This window comes from Takifugu rubripes, chromosome 7 (genome assembly GCF_901000725.2).
Source record: "Takifugu rubripes chromosome 7, fTakRub1.2, whole genome shotgun sequence".
NCBI classification, from domain to species: domain Eukaryota; kingdom Metazoa; phylum Chordata; class Actinopteri; order Tetraodontiformes; family Tetraodontidae; genus Takifugu; species Takifugu rubripes.
Genome location: NC_042291.1, coordinates 11,853,396 through 11,874,901, shown reverse-complemented (window position 1 = coordinate 11,874,901; position 21,506 = coordinate 11,853,396). Strand labels below are relative to the sequence as shown.

The window sequence follows — 21,506 nt, the reverse complement described above, 5'->3', positions numbered from 1 at the left end:
ACCTGCAGCTAACAGTGACTTGTATTTATTTATATTTAGTATGACACGGTCTTTAGTGTAATATACAAAAGTTCTGCAGCAAAACAAGATCTAAGGATTTTATCCAGAAAGAAATTACATTAAAAATCAAAACTGCATCCAATTCAATTCCACATGCACATGTAAAATTAAGGAAACCATTTGTGGTTAAAATAATATTCTATGCATTATTGCTGTTAACTTACTTTAAAGCATGTCAAAACTGCACATACAATATACTCATGAAGTTTAATCAGTTATTGACACTTTAATTTTTTTTAAAGGCCAACTCATCTGCCAAGTCAGTTGAATCTGAATAATATATTTTGTTATTTTCCTGAGGATAAATACCCATAAAAGTGCCTTAACGTCCAGGATTTTTCCAGAAGAAAACCAAACAGCTTACCAAGATTTAATGTACATTTATTTTTACCACGTGGAACATATAGTATAAAGATTTCATACTGATAAATGATATTCATTGAGCCAAAAAAGGGAAAGGGAGGAATTTACATGTGTTAGCTACATAATCTGAAATACAAATATGCAGAATCCATGACTGAAGAAAAATTGTCAAATGTGTACTTCATCTAGTTTATTTTCATTGTACCAGGAGATAACAGGTTTGAGCCGTGTCCGCTGTACTAAGGAGCTGTGGAGTTACCAGAGGAGTGATCTAATCGGCAGGGACTGGAGGTCACAGACCACACTCACATCAGCCTCAATCCCTCACCAATAACAAGTGTGAGAATAGTGACATAGACAGACACAGAGAAAGGAAGTGTAATGTACAACATTATATATACTGTATATATATATTTTTTTTATATATATACATACACCACAGCAAAGCTGTATTTGAAGTTGAAAACCAGTCCTAAGAGGTGATTTCTTTCCATAGGGCTATTCATACAATCAAGGGATAAGAGGAGGTAAGGGTGTTGTAGGTTCTTGATACTTTGGGGAAGAAAGCCATTTTCTGTTTAACACCAAACTAAAATGGTCTCAAAACTCTAGAAGAGCTGCATGATTTGCTTCTGTCTGAAACATGTTACACTCAAGAGCAGCACGGTACAGAAAATGTCCTACAATCTACTGCACACTGCACAGGCCTCCCCGGTGAAGGTGTCTAGTGACAGCACTTTTTCTACTGTCAGGCTAACTGGTGAGAATCCAACTCCAGCAACTATAACCAGTAAGCCACTTTTCCGTCTGCTTCACCTCTGTCAACCAATTATTGACTCATTGTGCCCTCAACAGGAGAGCTAGGGCACGCTATTCCTCCCAAACTCACTGTAAACGAGACAGCAACTTTGGTTACAGTTTTTGTTTTACTTTATTTATTTATCTTTATTAAAAAGTACTCTCCCCAAGTGCAGAACCGTCTCCCAAACTAAAACTGTGGTGCTCTGCTCTGTCATCCCATTGGCAATCACCTTCCAAGTAGTGTCACTTTGTGGGCATCTCTGGTTTGTAGTCCACTACAGCTCTGCGATTACCCTCCTCCACCAAGAACAACCTGGGGAGGGCTGAAAGAATGGAATCTTCAAGATTTTCATAAATTAAAAGACAGTCACTTGAACTTTCTTTGCCCTGTTATACACACAAGCCAGGCTTCTACGAGGAGGGGGTCGGGGATAAAACCCCTCAAACATGGAGCCACGGCCCCCTACAGCTGTCATGACTGGCCAATTAAAAAGAGTACGTCACAGATAACATGGGAAACCAGTGAGTTCATTAAGGGAGACACTGAAAGGTCGAGGAGCCGGGATTCGTGTAGTGTGAATTCTCCGTGGTTCTCCTCCACCCTGGCTAAGGCATGCAGTGCCCGGGCAGCTCGCCGCATCATGTCCGGGCTGGTGGGCTCAAAGTGCATCCCCTGCAGGTGTAGCAGAGAGCTCTGGCTCTGCTGCAGCTGTGTGGCAGCCAAACTATCCTCTAGAAAGCCAAGCAAGTTGCCCACGCTGCCTTTTTGGACAGCAATCGCTCGAGCTGCCAGAGTGTCTCCCTGGGCTAGGTTGGCCAGTAGGACCACAGCCATCTCCCTGCAGACTGCAATCTTCCTGTCTCCAATTAGTCGCACAAGGTTTCCGTACAGCTTCTCTAACCGAACAAAGGGCGGAGTGGCCAAGATGAGGTCCACATTGTTGTCTTGGATGCTCAGCTTGCTTAGTGTCTCAAGAACCAGTCTCTGAGGTGACAAAGTGCTGTTAGGGCCCAGGGTGGGGAATGGGTCTTGAGCCTCTGCTGAGGGGCAGACGGCCCAGTGGAGGAGACCATCCAACAGAGGCAAACAGATGCTCTCACTGTAAAGGGAGAGATCTAGCTGGCCTGAGATGTTTGCCAACGTGACCAGTGTGTTCTCCCTCAGGAGCTCCAAACAGTCCCACCACCATTCATCTCTTTGTCCGATGCCATCATCCGACTCTTCGTCCTTCTCATACGTGAGCGGAGCCTGTTTGCGTTCGGGGTGCCTATGGTGAAGCAGAATCAGGCGTCCCAGTATCAGGAGAAGCCCTGGGTGTTTGGACATCTCGTGGTCATTGCCTGGCACAAAAGACAGGCTGCGGACTATGTTGGAAATACAAATGCAACGGCGGGCTAAAGAATCCTGCCAGTCAGCAAGTGCAATGAGCGGCCCCTCGTCTTTGCTGTGAGGTTCATCTTCCAGGATAGTACTACTCTGCTCGGACTTCTGGGTTAAAATGCTGGAGGAAAGAATGGGTCTATTATTCTCTTGGTGGCTTTTAACGCCTCTCTCAATCACATTTGTCTCAGGATCTGTTTTTCCCTCCTCGCCATGGACTGGAGGGCTGGTTTTGTCTGGTGCTGTATTTTTCTCTAAGGAAGAGGACCCTCTGGAGTCATCCTCTTCGCACTTCTGTTTCTCCTCTTCGCCTGATAGAAAGTCTTCCTGCATTTCTTCTTCTGGGGCCTGTCGCCTCAGCAAAACTGGGGGTAAAGTTACTCGCTCTCGTCGCTCAAGGAAGTCTTTGCATGGTTCGAAGTGAGTCTGGATGTGATCTGTTGAATCGCCTCCTCCGGCACTCCAGTGAAGCAACCCGCTATCAAACTCCTGCAGTTTGCCATGATTGTTGGAATGTCCATCCACAAATGGGTCTCTCTTTCGTACCACCTTTAATGGAAACTTGTCAAACTTGCTGGCCTGTTTAGGTCTCTGGTGGGTAGTTAAGGACTCCGATGGAGCCGTCTGTTCAGACAAAGTACCCTTTCTTTTTCGCTCCTCATCTGGATCTCGCAAATCTTGGCACTGTTCTTTCTCCTTCTCCTCTTTGACACGAGTCTGGCCATATGCATCCGGCTCTTCCTCCTCCTCCTCCTCTTCTTTCCCGTGTTCCATCTCCTCTGCCTCTTGTTCTTCATCCGTGTTGTCACAATCACTTTTCAAGGCATCGGGATCAAGTAGTGTCCTCTGGCCGGGGTCTCCAACTTCATACTCTTTCAGAATTCCAAAGATTTCAATGAGACAACGTCGGAAATACTCAACCACCAACTCCAAAAGGCCAGGCAACTGGAGAAAATAGATGAAAAAATATTAGACATCACATCAATTGCCACTATAAAGGATCTGACGTCAATTCTTACTGTGTTGAGATCAAAAGTGGAAATGGTGCTGTCATCATAGAGGAGAACATTGATTGTATCCAAGGCCCATGTACTTTCACCCAGTAAACCAGACTTTAGTGACATCATGACTCTCCAGGCCTCAGGTGTTCCTAACAGTCAAGGAGAAAAATAGTTAACCACAACAACAAAAACAACAACAACAATAATAATAAATATCATCATACCGATATCTTTCACAGTGAGTCTCCGACGTGGTTTTAGAACTGGATGAGAAGCTTCTATAGAGCCTGGGGGAAAAGGCATGTCCCGCCTTATTAGAGGCGACTGCACTGGAGGGGGCACTATATGAGAAGCAGGTACTGGGGGGCCAGCCTTCTGCATCTTCATTACTCCGTGCATATAAGGAGATTTACTAGGTGATGTCCTACTCTCCATGGGGCGGGGCATGGAGGCTGGGCTGGACACCTGTGGAATGTGGTTCTGTACACCCTGAGGGGGCTGGTAGTTGGCCTGTACTGACCGAGGCATAGCTTGACCTGGCCCTCCTGGACCATAAGGAGGCTGTCGAGGTCCCATCTGACCCCCCCACTGGCCATCATGATTCATGCGCTGTTCTGTAGACATAATTTCCTCTGAGCGGTTCATGCCTGGGTAACCAGGTCCCTGAGGTGGGCCCCCAGGTCCACCCTGCCGACCAGGGTAATTCTGATAGTTTATGTCTCGTGGTCCCTGCCACATAGCACCCTGAGGACCTTCAGGGCCTGACTGCATCATATGAGGGGGCATGTTTGGCTGAGCATTGGGCCCTGTTGCTCCCTGCATACGTTCACGGCCAAAGGGAAATGGGAACTGATTGCCCGGGCCAGTTGGACGGCGATCGGCACCAGGATATGGGCCGCCACCACTGAACTGATTGTATGTTTCCGGCTGTCCTGAAGAGGGCGCTGAAGCACCACCCTGCTGTTGTTGCTGCTGTGGGGGTTGCTGACCACCATGGAAAGGCCCACTGTACTCTGCTTCATGACGTTTTGACGGAGGATAAACCCCATCAACAGGACGCTTGTAACTCTACAAGAAGAAAAAAAAAGCCACTTATTTTACTGAGAACTGAGACCTAGATGAAAACAACATAACGACAGTCTCCCACCCAACAAAGAGCTTCAGAGAAATAAATGCAACACAAGAAAGTGACATTCAATGACCCCTTACAACATTTTGTCAAGAATAAATGAAAAAGTGACCTGTTGTTGGTACAATCCAGGCTGCTGATTTGGGTAGGAGCCAGTAGGGGGCGTTCCCTGTCCAGGATACTGATTACCATAGGAATCATGTCTGTAAAGATAAAGCTTTTTTAGTGGCACCACAAAATAATGTACACAATAGTTTAAAATGTTACAGCTGGAAATGCATATATTCAAAACAATGGTAACATTAACTGTACTTATTTTACACATGATCCACATCCAATTTACTTTTCTATTTAACATTATCTGTCTAAAAAACTGTAAATAAAACCATCAATTTCTTAACCCTGGGGCTCGAATGTCTACTCAAACAATCTTCCTGATTGTACAATCATAATCCTTGAGACTAGAAAACAACAATATCTTTTCTGGTATTTAACAGCAGTCTACTTTGTGCTTGAATCATTACATCCACCCACACTAATCTTAAATCTAACAGCTCTGAATGCTAGTTAGAAATCAGAGTGAATTTTCAAACTCTGAATAATTTTCTATGTTTTCTTACAATCATACAAACATTCAATTCATACACAATTATACGCTATTTACCTAAAAGAAAATACACTCTTTGCATATCACACAGTTTAAGCCTTAAGAAAGGCTATTTATTTTAGCACCATCATTTTCTACCCAATTATTTGGCAAACTAACCTTGACTGCTGTGGTGGGAAGCGATTTGGCGAATACATCCCAGTGTCGGTGTTTGCAGACATCATAGGATTTGGCTGAGGAGCACCAGATCCCATGTTGCCCTCTGGGCCCATTCCTTGCTCAGATCTGGTATTGAAAACAACAAAATTTATTATTGATTCAAGCCCGGAAATTTAACAAAAACACAGTGAAAGATTTTATAATCATATCTTCTACAGTATACTGGATGCATTTTACAAACAGCTATTAAGCATTTTCTTTACACTACAATACACTATAGATTTTCCCATCCCTCAACTATTATGTTACACGATAAAGGTACAAGAGGAGTATAACGATACCCATCAATTAGAAATGTGGCACAGCTCCTTTGTAATAATACAGATGCGCTCAGAAATGACAAAGTTAAGTTCATATCAGCCATTTTGCTTTGCTAGCAACAGGCTGGGTGTGCGTCAGTATGGGCGCACTGTTCTGAGCTTTGCTCATGTTCCTAATGGATAATGTGGGCGTGCCAAACGGCTGCTTGCTTTCAGAGACAGAAGCAGAAAAAGAGGCATGGCTGCTGTTTCATTTAATAATAGTTCTCTACGTTTTAATGAGGTATTATTTCATGTCTGATGACAAAACTAACACGAATAATTTATTCAAATAGAAGATGGTTACTGTTTCACTAAAAATATCAAATGAATTGGAGTCCAATTTGTTGGGATAATGTAGTAGCAATATACCAGCCATCCTCTTAAAAATCTGTCTACCCATTTTTTGCCCAAACACGTTAAATAACATAGAGCCTCAGCAATTATAGATGATGACAGCAAGAAAAAAAAGCAACAACCAAAGAACAAAAATGATCAATGACTACAAAGGCCAGCTACCCTACCCTTCAGCTACCCTTCGTACCTCCTGTCATAGCCTGGTCCATAAGGATACTGCTGTCTGGGCCCCATTGGCATTGTACCCATGGCCCCTGGTGGTCCCCTGTTAAATGGAGGCTGTGGCGGCGGCTGCTGCTGCTGCTGCTGCTGTGATGGTTGCTGCTGTTGCTGGTCACCCACCCCACTGTTAGAACCCTGGTTAGCAGGCAGAAATTGCTCTCCAACTGCAAATGCATTCAGACATAAAAATTCAGATTTGATGCACCACATGAGCACTTATATATTTTAAAAATATATATTCATCTCAAGTGCCCACCTTTCCTCATGTTCCCAAAGGGATCCTTGTTGGGCTCGTAAGTGCCCATGCGTCCTTGCATGTCTGGTGTGTTCATGCCGGCCTGGTAGGCCGAGTTGGGTGTCAGGTTCTTCCTGGGAAAAGCAGGGTCGTTTCCCTCAGAAAAAGGATCCTGTAGGTTTACACTGCTCCTACAGAGAAGCAGAGGTGAGGGGGGAGAAAATAAAAGGACAAGTGGGGATAAAAAGAAATAGGCAGAAAGACATTAGTTTATTTTAATAAAACAAGGAAGTGGATTGTGATCATTTTATTTATTTATATATTTTACAGTCACCTGGACCCTGGTGGCAAGGGGGGCATCTGGGTGTGTGGGGTAGAGGCAGGGGTCGGGGGTTTAAGGTCTCCGCCTTCAGCCATAGAACTACTGGTGGACTGTGGTGTCTGTGGACCTTGCAAGGAGCCCGACCCAGCTGTAGAGCTAAGGGATGCTTCAGTTTGAAATAAGAGACAACCAGACAGACAAGTTATCGCTTAATGTCAGTGATTAAATGTCGTGGACGTGTTGAACTGCACTAACACATGCTTATTTGAAAAGAAGGCATAAATAAGGCTCTAACCTGGAGACGGAGGCTGGACTTTGGCAGGCTGGCTCTTTTTGTTGTCTGTAAAAATCTCAGGAGGGGGGTCCTCGCCACGCTCGATTTTGCATTCGAAGGCATACAGACACTGGATGTACTGTTTCTTCAAAGAGCTGGCAGCACTGCTGGATGTACCCACATTCAGGGAAGCAGCCAGATCACGCCACTTCTTATTTTTATTCACCTGAGTGACAAAAGACATTTTACCAAACAAATTGTAACAAGGGACAGCAGATAATGTAATTTTGGACTTCTTGTTGCCAATCACATCTCATTAACCTGCGACATTCCGCCAAATCCTTTAACCGATGTGTACAGCAGGAAGAGGTCGAGGGGTTTACGGCCTACAGCAGGCAGGTTTGTCAAGCCCATGGCTTTCTCCTCAACAAAAGCCAAATAACGCTCCACCCACATCTTCCTGTCTGGCTCTGGTCCTAAGTCATACAGCCGTGTTATCTTTTCATTCGATGTGGTCGAAGAGTTCGATTTCTGTGCATTAAAAGAGATAAAAGTAGACGTGAAAATTAGATATATTTTGTGAGCAGATATAGATATAATGCCCCCAAAAAATATGTAGAACATACCTTTGCTTTAGGTTCTGGCTTGGGCGTTGTATTCCCATCGACTTTGTTATTCATTTTATTGTTTACTTCGGGGCCAGAGGCCATACCTAAACAAGATTATATGATTTTAAATTTGCTCTAAATCTATCACATGTAAAGCAACAGGCTGAAACTTAAAGTGGAGTCTGCAAACTTACCACTTGAATTATTGGCTATGTTTGGCCCTATTGCATAAGGTGAGCCACCTTGTGTGTTCATCATTCCAGGCATACTATTCATTGGTGGACCATAGTGGGGTCCAGACCCCATCATTCCTGGAGACATGTTATGGTAACCAGGCATCCTGGACAATGGACCAAAGGTGAGCATTCATATGAATGTATCTATGCTCTGTAAATATGGAAACTATTTATCATAAACAAACCTGTTGTGCATCGAGTTACTGGGAGGGTGCTGCATGGCGGCAGGGTCTTGGGGTTTTCTGTTCATCACTGGAGGAGGACACATTCCCGAGCTCACCTGAGGTGGCATATTGGCCATGTTGGGAGGCATGTTCGGCCCCATGTTGGGCCCCATATTTGGACCCATATTAGGACCATATGGACGTGCCCCCATTTGATTTGGAGGCATTCTTCCTGGAGGCATTCCACTATATGGTGATCCTGCACCTTGCCCTGTCATTGGGTTCATTGGACCCATACCCACGCCGGGGTAATTTGCATTGGGCATACTGCCATAACCAGGTTGCCGGGGATAACCTAAAAGGACGAGATTTTTTTTTTTTTTTTTTAAAGGAAACTTTTTTGACTGAAAAATCAACACAATATAAATTCATGTGGAAAATATTTTTCTTTTGGAATTAAATTAAAAACAAGTTGCTAAAGATAAGTCTAAAAAGAGCTTTACTGAGAAGACAGTTTCCCCTTCTGCTGTGCTAGCAGAGAGCAGTACACCCTGAGCAACAAGCCTTCGTCACAGTCGTCTCAGCTCCACTGACAGGAGGCTCTGCTACGTCAGCTGACTCTTTGCTTCACAGCTATAAATAGCTGCAACAGTCAGAGGGAGGGACCAATGATAACTAGGTATTCCTGTGTGCATATGCTTTTCTAATGGGATTTGAAGATGGGAACTAACTCCAAATTGGTCAAATAGCAAAATGAAGTAAATGAAAAAGTCGATACGTGTTGCTTAAAAACTTGTGTTTTCCCCCCCACAATATTACAAGAATTTCACTAACATTGAGCTGACTTCTTGAAATTACTCAAACTTTAGCAGAGACCATTATAAGATTTATACCTTGGGGACCATATTGCCCTCCCTGCTGTGCATAGACACCCATTGAGTTGTTCTGCTGATATGGACCCATCCCAGGATGCATCTGCCCACCAGAGGACTGACGTGGCGACAAAGCAGAGGCAGACTGAGGGGAACCATAAGGTGGCATCTGGGGATTTCTCTGCATAAACCCTGAAAATGACAAAAAAGGGCAAATGTTAACAACGTGTACTGAACTCTGTGTAGTTTTCTAAATATTTTGATTTATTTTAGAGGCAGCATACCTCTGTCCTGGGCCATTGGGGACTGGCTCATGGCTGGATGTAGACTCCCATCTGACTGCACGCTCGATGGTCTGGGAGGCATCTGGGTACCTAAAAAGTAACATTAAAGTAAAAGAAGTGTAAAGCTTAGTTGTTTAAGCCAAAAACTTGGTGTGAATTCAATATTCCTCAAAAATGCTAGCTTCCCAGCCTTTTCAATGTCATCTTTTTTAATGCAGGAGAACTATATATCCTGTAAAATATTTATTATATTCATTCATTGCTATTCAGATTTACACAAGGCTTTCTTGTGTATACACTCAAAATTAATATTCTTGGACAAATCAAATTCATGCCAACCAGTGGGATTCAATGTGTGCATATAGTATAGATTTCTAAACTTCAAAATTCATTTTCATACTTGTGTCAGCAGTTGCATCATTAATTAAGAACACTTAAGTTACATAAACATCTTTTTCATAACTGGATCCCATTAAGATGTGAAACCTAAACCATCATTACATCACACATGAAGATCAGCATCCACTTACCGACAGTGGAGGACTCTTAGTGGAACATTAGTCCACGTTTGTGAAGGGCCTTTTGAAGTGCTCTTGTAATGTATAAAAATCACAGCACACTCTTGCCATGCATTTTAAAAGTTGGCCCTAGTTTGCTTTGTCATGGTAACAGTGTAGGGACATCACAAAACCTCTAATGGCTCTATTGCTGTTGTGTACAAGTTTAAAGAAACCGTGTGTGTGTGCGGGGGGTTATTTGTGCAATGTTCTGTCTGAAAGAGGTTACCACAATATTTGTCAGATGCTTTACATCTTGTTTTACATCACAAGCTGTTGTTTTTCTTCTCCGTAGATTTTTTTTCCTATCGTTTAAAGTTGGTCTTGGGTTCATCTGTCCAAAGTACCTGATTCACAACTGATCAGGCAGGCAGCCTAATTGGGCCTTCCAGTTTTTAAACTGCAGTATAGTTTTTGTTTACTATCACAATGTCCAAGTCAGTATGGCCCCAACGGTGCAACTTCATGTTGTTATGTTACATTGTTTCACAAGTAAATCTCGATGCGGAGGCTTCACTAGAATGAAGATTTAGGAAATGAAAGCAGAAATCCCTCTCAGTCATTTTTTCCACTTCAAATGAGTAAGTTGGTGGAAAGTTTTTTTAAATATGAACATCAGTAATATTTTTGTCTCACATTTAATATATTCCAGGTATCATATTTAATAATTTAACAAGTTGCAAATGAAGGTGTCAGCATTTGCTTACTAATCGTCATGTGATGGGGAGAAGATATAACTAACCTGGCATATTGGCAGGGGACAGCGGTCCTGTGCGTGGGGTGCTGGAACTGGCAGGGGAGCCAGCCGGGGAAGGGGAAGGCCCCCGAATGCCAGGCAGGTGAGGAGATGTGTGAGGAGAGAAGGGTGACTGAGCCTGGTTACTCTGCTCACCCTGGTTGCTAGACACACCTGATGTGCTCACGCCAGGACTCAGAGCACCCTCTGTGCCTGTGGGCAGGTCATCAATGGACCCTGACAGATCCTGAAAACATACAGTAAGGGATAGGCCTCAAAAATATGAACACCGTCTTAAAACTAGACATTGGAAACTTAATCATTTGCATTTTGAAATAATTCATCTTGCATAAACAGATTTATGGCTTATTCATGTTTACACTCACTCTAGTATTTACATGATGAAAGTCCCCAGATACAAAGCAGCAAACAAGCAAATAGTTTATGCAGACAAACACCAGAGGCCCTTGTCCTTATTCATCTCTTTCAAAGAAAAAAAACTGAGTGCACATTAGTGCCCGGGGTTGTCATGGTTACCAAGGTTTGCAGGATGGGAGCTGAATCAGCATGTAGCAGCAGCCTTGCCGAGTGATTTCAAAACATAAACTCTCCTGCTTACGCATCAGTCACACCGTCGTACAATACAGCCATGGCACACAAGCTGACGTCAACAAGCCAAGTTTTTAAAATGTTAACACTCAACATTCAGTCACAACAAGTGCTTCAAATGTGACAAGCCTGGTGCTGTTCCTCGTTTATAAGCTGCGACTCCAGATTAATGAAAACTACCATTCAAAGACAAGCCCCAAAGCAAGTGTTTCTTTTACGTCTCAATATTGACAACACAAGCACAACTAACCGGAAGGCTGGAGGGGCGGCCTTGACTATCCTCTGTGCCAGATTTAGGCTGAGTGGACGGAGGGACGTTGGACTGAAATGAGTCTTGGGATACCTCCTAAAGTAATCGGAACACAAGCTTAAGTATAATACCAGAACTACAGGGCAGCATTCCTAGGAGCCCACAGGCAAAAAGATAATTCCGTGCTCAAATGTGAGGACGTTACCTGCTGGGGTGGAGGGAAGCGCTGATAAGGTGACTGTTGTGCTTGCTGCTGCTGAGGATAAGCAACAGGCTGACCTTGTGGATGTTGGCTGTGTCCAGTTGGCTGTGGTGGAGCCTGAGACTGTGGTTGCTGCTGCGAGGGGGGCTGTGGAGGGACCTGTGTGGATCCGGGGTAACTGGGTTGGCCCTGTGATCCAGGTGTATCCTGGGAACTCTGCTGTTGCTGCTGGGCCTGGTTAGGAGGAACCTGCTGTTGACCATACATCGACTGACCAGACTGTGGGCCTGATGCTTGGGAGTACGGTGGCTGGGCCTGAGGAGACCCTTGGGCTGAAGCCGACAGAGGACCCTGGGATTGTGGGGGCATGTGGGGCTGCTGATACGGTGGGCCGGCTTGCCCGTGCGAAGCAGTCGATGGAGGGTGGGGTTGTCCTGGATAAGGAGTCTGGCCACTTGGTTGTCCTTGTGGAGATGGTGAATAAGGAGTCTGCTGTTGGCCTGTGTGAGGAGCCTGGCTAGGCTGGCCATAATATGGTGCCTGCCCTTGTGAGCCATACCCTCCAGGGCCCTGCTGTCCATAAGAACCCATCTAAAAGAGTAAACAGAGTATTGAAACATAACTGAAGACCATGTTCACTCATTTCCAAATAATTTACAATCATTTCCCTTTGTGAAATACCTGTGGAGCATATGGCATTCCACCGATGCCTCCAGGAGCACGTCCTTGCATTCCCACTGGATATCGCTGTTGACCTGGTGAGCCATAACCCTGGCCAGGGTAACCAGGCCCTTGTTGTGGTACAGTGGGGGGCCCTTGTTGTGACTGCTGACTGTATGGACTGCCCGCTCCGTATGGCTGGCCTCTCATTTTTGCCATTGGGTCCATGGAACCAGGTGGCTGGACACAGCAGGGACAAGAGAATATACATCAACCACAAAAAGACAAAACTGAATGAGAGCAAAATTAAATACTTGATTTCTGAAAAGAAATGATCTGAAAGACAGAATATTAATACACTTTCAATGGCGTAACTTTTTCTTTTCAGACTTTTGCAACAGTTGTAATCTTTATGAGCTTTAAGTGAACGAGGACATATTTTCTTTTATGTTCTTTCCCACGGTCATTATCTTAACCTCACTTTGCTATAGCACTGAAAGTCAGAAGAGCTATATTTATCTACTTTCAAATGAAGGGCAGTCTGCCCAAACTTAAACATATCCCAGCTGTGCTCCTGTTCTGACTCTCATCCAAGGAGGTTTGGCAGATTGGCACTGAATGAATGACACCAAGAGAAGGAAACACTTTCACAACCGCAATAGAGTGTGAAAAATGAAAATGAAACCCTTACAATAGACCAAATGCTTTGTACAAAAAAAATTCAGGTAATAAACCAAGCGATGTGTAAACTAAGAAGAATAATAGCTGTGCTTACATCAGAGCACATCATCTCAGCAAAACTGGCACACCAGAAAAAATCCTAACTTAAATTCCCGCTGACCTAAAGCGTATGATCTCATATCAACTAAATGCCTAGACGTGTGTCCTCACTTCCCAGGGAGCACTTGACAAATAGCATGCAAAAGGCATTATGTGAGATTTTGCAGAATCAAGATAATGAAAAGAAATAAATAAGAGCAGCACATGGCTAATCTGCATAAGACAGAGAAGAAACTCCCTTGGCTGGTGAGAGATGGTGGACTGCTTTCTGATTGGCTTGGGGGGAGGATTGGGGGAATTCTTTGCAGTCACAGTCAAACTTGTGTGGCATGCCAGACACAGCAGAAACACACACATATACACCCACACGTATATCCCATTTCCTCCGGAGCAGACGTCAGCCTTTGGCCGGCAAAGGAAAACAAGTAACAAAATAGGAATTTAACATCAGGTGCCCACCTGCCCATAACTTGTTTTACTAGGAAACGCAAAGTACTTAGTAGATTGTGAGAACCCCAAAGAAGAGCTAGTGTTATCTTAATTAAATGTTTATGGCTGGTGACTTAAGTATAATACGTATTCAGGCAATGACCAACAGTGCCATGTTTAATATGCAGTCACCTACTTAATGCAACAAGTAATGAAATATAGCTATTGAAAACATATTGATGTACAGATCAAGAGTTCATAATTAGTCATTACCAGCAAACCACAACCTCGCTGAGTGTTTTGTTGTAACAGAAATGTGGAGCAGAGGATTGAACCTGTGAGACCTCTGGTGACCCTATAATGACTTAATGCTCTGTTATCAGCTACTGCTGCCTTGCATCACATGTAATTAGAAATGGCCATGAGCAGCGGATCAGGAGCCAATCAGATTCCAGCTAGCATGTCAACCAAAGACCAACTATCTCCTGGCTTTGACAGCAGGATTTTACCTCCACAATTCAAATCCCAGAGCAAACTAATCTACAGGCAGCAGCCACTCGTGCACATCCTATATGGCTGGACTGTTGACAAGCCAGCGTGCGCGTAAACTCCGGTCACTCTCCAGAAAATAAGATTATAATAAAAGGTGCGTGCATAATATAATTATGCAGCACCTTTACCAACACATGACGAGACATCTTGGACTTTTAAACGAGGCTTTTGACGAAGCAGGAGATTTGAAACGTTCGCCTTCGAAGTTGGCTACATCATTACATCTTATCAGTCAAAAAAAACAAGCACGGATGTGATGATATAAACAGGTTCCCTAAAATAAATTCAATCACAACAGATTCAACTGTTATACACGTGTTTACTATACAGATTACCACCGTAAACACTCTAAATTCGGTGTAAAAACAACTAAAATGACAAGTGAAAGGGCAAAAAACGAGCCGATTCCCTACGCGGTGGATTTTTTCGCCCGTTTTCAAAGACGAAGCTTATTAGCTTCCAGGAAGTCGTTACGTTGTTTCTGTAATTTATATGGTCTTGGACGAACATTCCTCAAACACTACGTGGCTTTAGGGGTTGCTAAAATGTTATTTAACAGTGTAGTGTAAAGGAAAAAACACACACGAGAGGCAGCCATTTTAGAGTCTTTGCGAACTAGTATCAGACAATGGCTGGCCTGCTACGTTGTGAACTAGCTAGGAGGAGGGAAACTGGGCTGCTAAAGCCTACACAATGTTCCTGTGATAGCGTGTCTTTACCTGGTTCCTAACTAGCGGCTGCCCGGCACTTCCCGGGCTCATAGGCGACGGGAGATGACTTCTTTGTTGCCAAGCCGGATTGCTCCCTCCATACAACCCGCTACTGCCCATGTCACTCGGCCCCTTACTAGCTCCTTCTTGGCTACTGTAGTCGCTAGACGGGTAGTTTGAATATGCCCTCGTCGAGCTGGGTGACGTTAAAAGTTTGTTGAGTGTCGGTGTGGATGTTGGCTGAGGGTTTCCAATATTGTATCGCTGGTTATTGTAAGATCCAACCATCGCCGTTGGTCCTCCCGACGGTGGCGGTTGCTTCACGTTAGCTGGCTGCCCCCCAGCTGTCGGCGCCTGGTTACTGCGAGGGGAGTTCATGGCGTATGCTTGGCCGGGGTATGGAGTCCTGTTCGGGAATGGGCTGTAACTGTTAAATTGATGGTTCGAAAAGCCATGGTCGTGTGAATTAGGTTGATATGGGTCCATTATGTTGCCCGACTGTACGACCGGACCCGCAGCAGCTGCCATGCCAGGGCTTTGTTGTCCGCCATGTTGATGAAAAGGGGCCCGTCCGTAATGCTGACTGTATCCGTAGGAAGGTGGAGGAAAAGCTGGTCCGTGGTGATGTACAAAACCGGGATGGTTATTTCCCTCCGGTCCGGCAGAGTCATTCTGGTTATTATTGTTAGCCCTGGGTGGGTTCCCATTCCCGTTCTTCATCTCAGGTTCCCCTCCTCCCCCTGCATTTCCAGAGTCGCTCCCGTCCTGCAGATCCCCCCGGCCCGGCGATCCGCTGTCCAAGCCCGGCTGCTTTTTATCTGACTGCTTCTCCCCCGGTACCGACTCTTCCTTTGGGTCTCGATCCGGCTTTTTGAGTTCGGAAGGCGGGCTAGTGTTAAGAGTGGTGGCGCTGGCGACCTGAGCGGCCATGATATACCCCCCCACCTCTCTCACTCTCTCGGCGAGTCAGTCACAATCAAAAGCTAGCATTAATGAATATAAATAATTGTTCATAGCCATTTATCCTTGTGCCGAATCATTCCCACCCCTCACACCGGACAAAATCCGGCTTCCATCCCCCGATTCTGGTTTCCTCCCAGCTCAGAAATGTGATGTAGGCTCCATACAGTGCGTAAAAAGCGACAGAAATTGTTGTGGGAGTTGTGTTACTGAGCCCGGGTAGAGGCAGGGAGCGAACCCAACCAACACGAGGCTCCTCGAGATACAGCCATTTTACTGAGCCGCGGATGGCCGCAAAACACGGACTGGATCAGCTCCAGTACAAAGTGGACTTTTGAAAATAAGGGGGGGGGGGGGGGGGTCGCCTTATAACCACCATGGAAACATCGGGCTTTAGAAGATATGCACATGACGAATTTAATAATTCAAAGAATAAAAGTAAATATGTATGTTAAACTAACGTCAGTTTGTACAGTTGTGACATGTGTGGGCAGACTTGCCACACACTATTAAACCTTGTTTGAGGAGAAAATTGGAGTAAACGCAGTAATTTGATTGGCAAATCTCTTCTTGTGGCTCGTCGTCGATCTCTTTGCGTTCATGCTTTGATTACTTCTACTTCAACGTGTAAATGGTATTTAGGCGAAAAGAAGCAACTCGGGTTTTTTTTTTTCCAGAGCAAAAGGAGGAAGCCTTGCAGCAAACAAGACTACCAATGCACATTCCCTCTAGTTCCCTCCCCTGCCTGCTCCGCTCTGCTCTGCTCTTTTACCACCCCCTCTCTCCTTTCTGTCTGTCTCTCACTCCGGCAGAAACACTCCTCTGCTGAGTGTGGGGGGATGGGTGCACAGACTCTCTCTCTCACCCTGCTAACGTTGAACTGCGCTGCACAGGGGAGAAAAAAACTCTTATCTGTTCCAGAGAAAGGATGCATGAACAGTTGCAGAGTCTCCAAAGAATTTGGGGAGAAAGTGAGCATTTGTATTCTTCTCCATTCTGCCAAATGAAGCAGATTGTTGTTGTTGTTTTTTTGTTGTTGTTTTTTACATGCACGGTGTGGGTACAGCATTGAGCAGGGTTGGGGTGGTAATGAGAAGCGTGTACGTGTGGTTTCTCGGGGCGTGTGCGTGTATGTGTGTGCGTGCGTGCTGGGGGGAGTTTTTAATATAAAAGTACAAAATATAAATTCACCTCGGGGCAAATTGGTGGTTAGTAAAACGATTCTGCACTGACGAACATTCCCATTTTCGGTTTAAGCGGAACAAACGTGGCTCACACAAACCGTCTCACCTTCTTTCACACACGCGCGCACGCAAGCGCGCACCAACGCACATCTACCTCTAGGGGGCTTGCAGGCGGAAAAAAGGCAGGAAGTACCAGCGAGCAGGCATACTTGATCACATGTACAAACATCGGAGCAGTTTAACATTCTGCCTGACACACCCCCCTAATGCACGGAGAGCAGATCCTGTGCAGGCGATGTGCTGCCCCGCATGTAAATTCACAGCCACATCATTCCACACGGAGATAATGTGATTTCCCACACCGGTGCGAGTTCGCAAAGTGGATCAGACGTTATTATAGTCCGATTATGAAGATGCATGCACGCACACGGAGCCTCGCGTTTTGATATTCGGATAAGGGGGTCTGGTTCGTGTCTATAGACCAGAAATCTTTTCTTTTTATTTTTTACATTCGCATGACTGGCATGGAAACGAGGTTTCACAGCTGAGACGGAGTACAATAACAGCAGTGAAACTTCGTTCAAGTTAAAACCAGAGTTTTGGTTGCCTTTAGAAAGACAGTCTTCCATCCCAAGGAGCAGACACAGGGCCAGTTGTGCAGAAACAGATTTAATGTAGCTTCCTCTCCCCGCCTGACTAAATTTTTCTGGTTTGGCCTCTGAAAAAACCCGGGCAGGACTTTGAAGGATCTGGGAAGGACGGATTCGCAAAGCCGTGCACCACCTGCTGGAGAAAAGACAAATCCAACCTACAAGGACTTTGGCAAAGTCATCTTTTATTTGTCTTGTTGATGCTACAGTGGCATTCGCGTTATTATTTAGCGGCAAGGAAATGATGTTACTCGGATTTTTAACCTCGTTGGGGTTTGATCTTATTAGATCATTATGATTCGGATGATGACCTGGTGTGTTTTTGCTTCTGTACATGTAAGCCATCGAGTTGTAACCTAATTTAAAAGGCTCACAATTATTTCTGGTAGCCATTCATTCAGAATACATTGATTTTAAGGTGGATCTTTCGACAAAAATATCTGGAAGACTGGCTGCTAGCAGATCAAAGGGTACGTGTTTTGTCCCCTTGTAACTTTTAGGAATAGGTTAAGATTTCCCTCGGGACCTGAACTGGTATTTGGCAACTGGTTGACTGGTGCCCCAGTATCAACGTGTAAAATGTGTAGGGAATTTAAGATCATGCAAACGACCTGCATAAAAAAACATGACCAAAGAGGTTGCTGATAAGAATCCTTTAATCAGTGACTAAAACTCCTCTTTACTCCACACTAGACATAATCTTGAATGCAGATACACAACTGCTAGTGTGACCTAACATTCAAGGTCACACTAGCCTCTTGAAAATATTTTTTCAAAAGTTCTTTGGACAGAAAATGCCAAGAGAAGCTTGGGTCTTAGTGATGCAGGAGAGAAACATGAAATAAGTGAAGTGTGGGCACGTGCAGCAGCCACCAGAAAAGGCTCACCTGTGTTTATGAACTGTTAACAGCAGCAGAGGCCATTCTGAACTGAACAGGTCCTAACTTATTACAAACCACACATATTCAACATGTGCCTCAGTAGAATTCAGGCAGGCATCAATTCCAATTAAAGTTCTCCCCAAAAAGTTTCACTTCAAGTGCATCAATGAAGTTGTTCCTTTATTGATTCATCATGAATATGGCTTCATATTAATGTGGAGACCATTAACAAGTCAAATTTGCATTGTATTTTTATTTACAGGTCCATCATCTCCTCCTCCACAGTCCTTCCACCAGTGTTGAGGTATCGCTCTTGTACTCCCAGAGTACTTTAGGTGCTGTTAAGGAAAACATTGCATTCATAAATCTACTCTAAGAATCAGGTTTTAGGTGAAGAGATCTCCATTCGCGACTGATTCGTTCAGTGCTTTTGCTCCCTTCTTCATCTTTATGTCTTCACTTTAAAACGGGTGACTCAGAGTGAGTCACAGCTACGATTAGGAAAGGATACGAGCTGAACTGGAAGTCTGCCCCGACAGCGGCTGACATCATGGCCTGGAGGTTTCTCTCTTCCAGGTTACCAAAGCAGCAGCCGTTGGCTTTGTCCACTGCTCGCAGGACCTGAATCATGCTTTCTTTGTCCTGAAGGCACAATTAGGTACATTATTATTACTGGAAAACCTCTTAATGAACAATGTTCTGTTTATGTGAGGCATCAAAATTCCCTAAAACAAACACAGAAGTATTCATGTTGCATGATGAAGCCTCAGTCAGGCCTGCTGCATGTTAATCAAATACACTGATAGACTTTTAAACCCTTGAACACACACACAGACACACACACTTCAATATATAAGGTTCCGTTGGTAACGAGGGAATTTTAAATTTCACCAGAACAAAAGACAAATGATTCTCAAATCTTTATCCTCACCTTGATGGAGGAGATTTAATGTGACACTGACATTGAAATAAACTAGTCATGCCCCAAGCAGAGTCTAGACACACACACTCGGTCTCCATAAAGAAATAATCTCAGGGAATTAATACAGTATGCAGACAGCAGGCTCCCTTTTAACGGGCCGATCCATCTGCAGACAATTGATTTAGTGCTCGCTTTCAGATTATGATTTATGATTTGCCTGTTGATTAAATGAAAATAAAAATGTGATTTGTAGGCACCATTTGGAATAGGTGTATTACTGAATTAAATGGCTCCGAGCCTGTGATGGATATACCGATGCTGTTCTGGCTAATGCCACCACTCGCCATCGACTCCGGATGGCTTCACTTAAATGACTACAGACAATTTTCAGACTGTGCGGTTAAGCAGAAAAAAAGATATATTATCAGCTCTGACTTTGTTTTCAGCCATAACATGTAATGGTTCATGTACTGAGTAAAAATTGTCTCCAAGGCCTCGTTGTTGAGTGTTACAGTGATAAAGAGGCTTCGGTTTGAGGCTTTCAGATTAAATTCTGAGAAGACAATGAGTAGAATATTATCACGGTACATTATCCACACTTCTTTGGTAGACCAAAGTATATAGTATCTACAATTCTATTAAAATTTGAATTAAACACTATTCGACAGATGGGTCCAGAAAGTGTGGATCATTCATAGAGCACCTCTGTGGGAGCACTATAAAGCTACAGACATCTTTTATCTATGTCCTTGGTCTTACCTGCACATTCAGGGGCACAAAGGACACCAGGCTGTAATCTTGAATGACTTCTGCTATCTTCTCGTTCAGCAATCTGAACTTCTTGAAGAAAGGGTCGGCGGCCAGGTGATCTAGAAGGTAGCTCAGGTCCATGACTTCAGTGTAGAAGTCAAGGTTAAAGGCTGGGCCGACGCAGCAGCAGAAAGGGGATTGGGTTTGAGATTTAATAGCTGTGCCTACATCAGTATCATTCAAGCTGATTATTTTGTGGGTGCGGTGAAGGTTTCCAAACCTACCCAATTTGCCGTACTGCTCAATCAGGTCCATCTTGGATAGGACATTGACATGCGGAAGCTCCACGTGAAGCATGGTGGACAGAGAGGTGCAGAGCACAGAGATGAACTTGGCAGGGTCGGCACAGTAATGAGAGTCCACAAGGTGCACCGCTGTCAGCTGAGAGAGGTGGGAGACATGTTGGAGGAACTGGTCAAGACTCAGAGGACAGTAGTGAGACAAACGCGTTTCTATTTCATACGCATTGTGGCTTAAGTTAGTATTTCACATTTCAGACTCTCACCCTGAAGTTCCACTTGGCCAGCTGGGAAAATATATTCTTTACTGAGTTCTGATGGGTGTAGAGTTCCACTTGGCCAGGACAGTCAAACAAGAAATAACAGTCCTTGTGTTGTTTTAGTTTGTTTTCCAACCAGTCCAGATTGGCCTCCACATACTCCATACAGTAGAGGAGCCCACCATTAGGTCCCAGTTTCAAACCATCCATGACATCGTCCAGAGTCACCAGCTCGGAGATGTCTACTCCACAGGAATAGGGCAGTCCGTCATTAGCTGGATCCATATTCACCACAACCACCTTTCGTCCCAGTTGAGTCAGAAAATCCTGCATTCCCTGGCAGTAGGTGGTTTTCCCAGAACCCGGGGGCCCGATGACAACTTGACCAAAGTGTAAAGAAGGTGGCGGTCGCCTCTCGCTGGACATCATTTTACCGTGCTAGGAAGAAGAGTGCACTTCTACGTCATACGATTAACGTTAAAAAGGTATGACACAAAAACAAGAATGACCAAGAAGCAACTACAATTTCGCTGCTAAATATTGCAATGTTAATAACTGTGGAAAATTACCTGCGCCGCACTTCCATTCACATGTATACAACAAGTAGCTAACAAGCTACAAAATACATCCGGGTCACAAACTTTCACAATAAAGGACTTGTATTTAAATGTTCTGCCTGCT

The 21,506-nt window shown here is 44.4% G+C and overlaps 2 protein-coding genes across 6 annotated transcripts; both read right to left on the bottom strand.

Annotated features, from left to right (window-relative positions):
• Positions 1-420: 420 nt before the first annotated feature.
• arid1aa (AT-rich interaction domain 1Aa) lies at positions 421-16,132 on the bottom strand. Of its 5 annotated transcripts, XM_029838411.1 has the most exons (21): positions 14,929-16,132; positions 12,645-12,688; positions 12,470-12,605; positions 11,792-12,379; positions 11,587-11,682; positions 10,734-10,974; positions 9,435-9,524; positions 9,172-9,342; positions 8,300-8,633; positions 8,073-8,218; positions 7,897-7,982; positions 7,592-7,801; positions 7,292-7,496; positions 7,009-7,162; positions 6,696-6,865; positions 6,405-6,603; positions 5,502-5,627; positions 4,848-4,938; positions 3,831-4,674; positions 3,625-3,755; positions 421-3,550 (listed from the first exon to the last, which is right to left on the bottom strand). In XM_029838411.1, exons 1-21 carry the CDS (start codon positions 15,847-15,849, stop codon positions 1,697-1,699), a joined length of 6,837 nt encoding a protein of 2,278 aa, XP_029694271.1. In that variant the 5' UTR covers positions 15,850-16,132; the 3' UTR covers positions 421-1,696. The 5 variants fall into 5 exon arrangements, with proteins under 5 accessions (XP_029694271.1, XP_011603831.2, XP_029694270.1 ...); XM_011605529.2 differs by having other exon boundaries at positions 12,470-12,688; XM_029838410.1 differs by having other exon boundaries at positions 3,831-4,676; positions 4,853-4,938; positions 12,470-12,688.
• A 2,220-nt stretch (positions 16,133-18,352) lies between these two features.
• Positions 18,353-21,482, bottom strand: gpn2 (GPN-loop GTPase 2). The gene is made up of 6 exons (XM_003965998.3): positions 21,395-21,482; positions 20,832-21,263; positions 20,551-20,707; positions 20,276-20,436; positions 19,106-19,236; positions 18,353-18,923 (listed from the first exon to the last, which is right to left on the bottom strand). Exons 2-6 carry the CDS (start codon positions 21,252-21,254, stop codon positions 18,851-18,853), a joined length of 945 nt encoding a protein of 314 aa, XP_003966047.1. The 5' UTR covers positions 21,255-21,263; positions 21,395-21,482; the 3' UTR covers positions 18,353-18,850.
• Between the last annotated feature and the right edge of the window lie 24 nt (positions 21,483-21,506).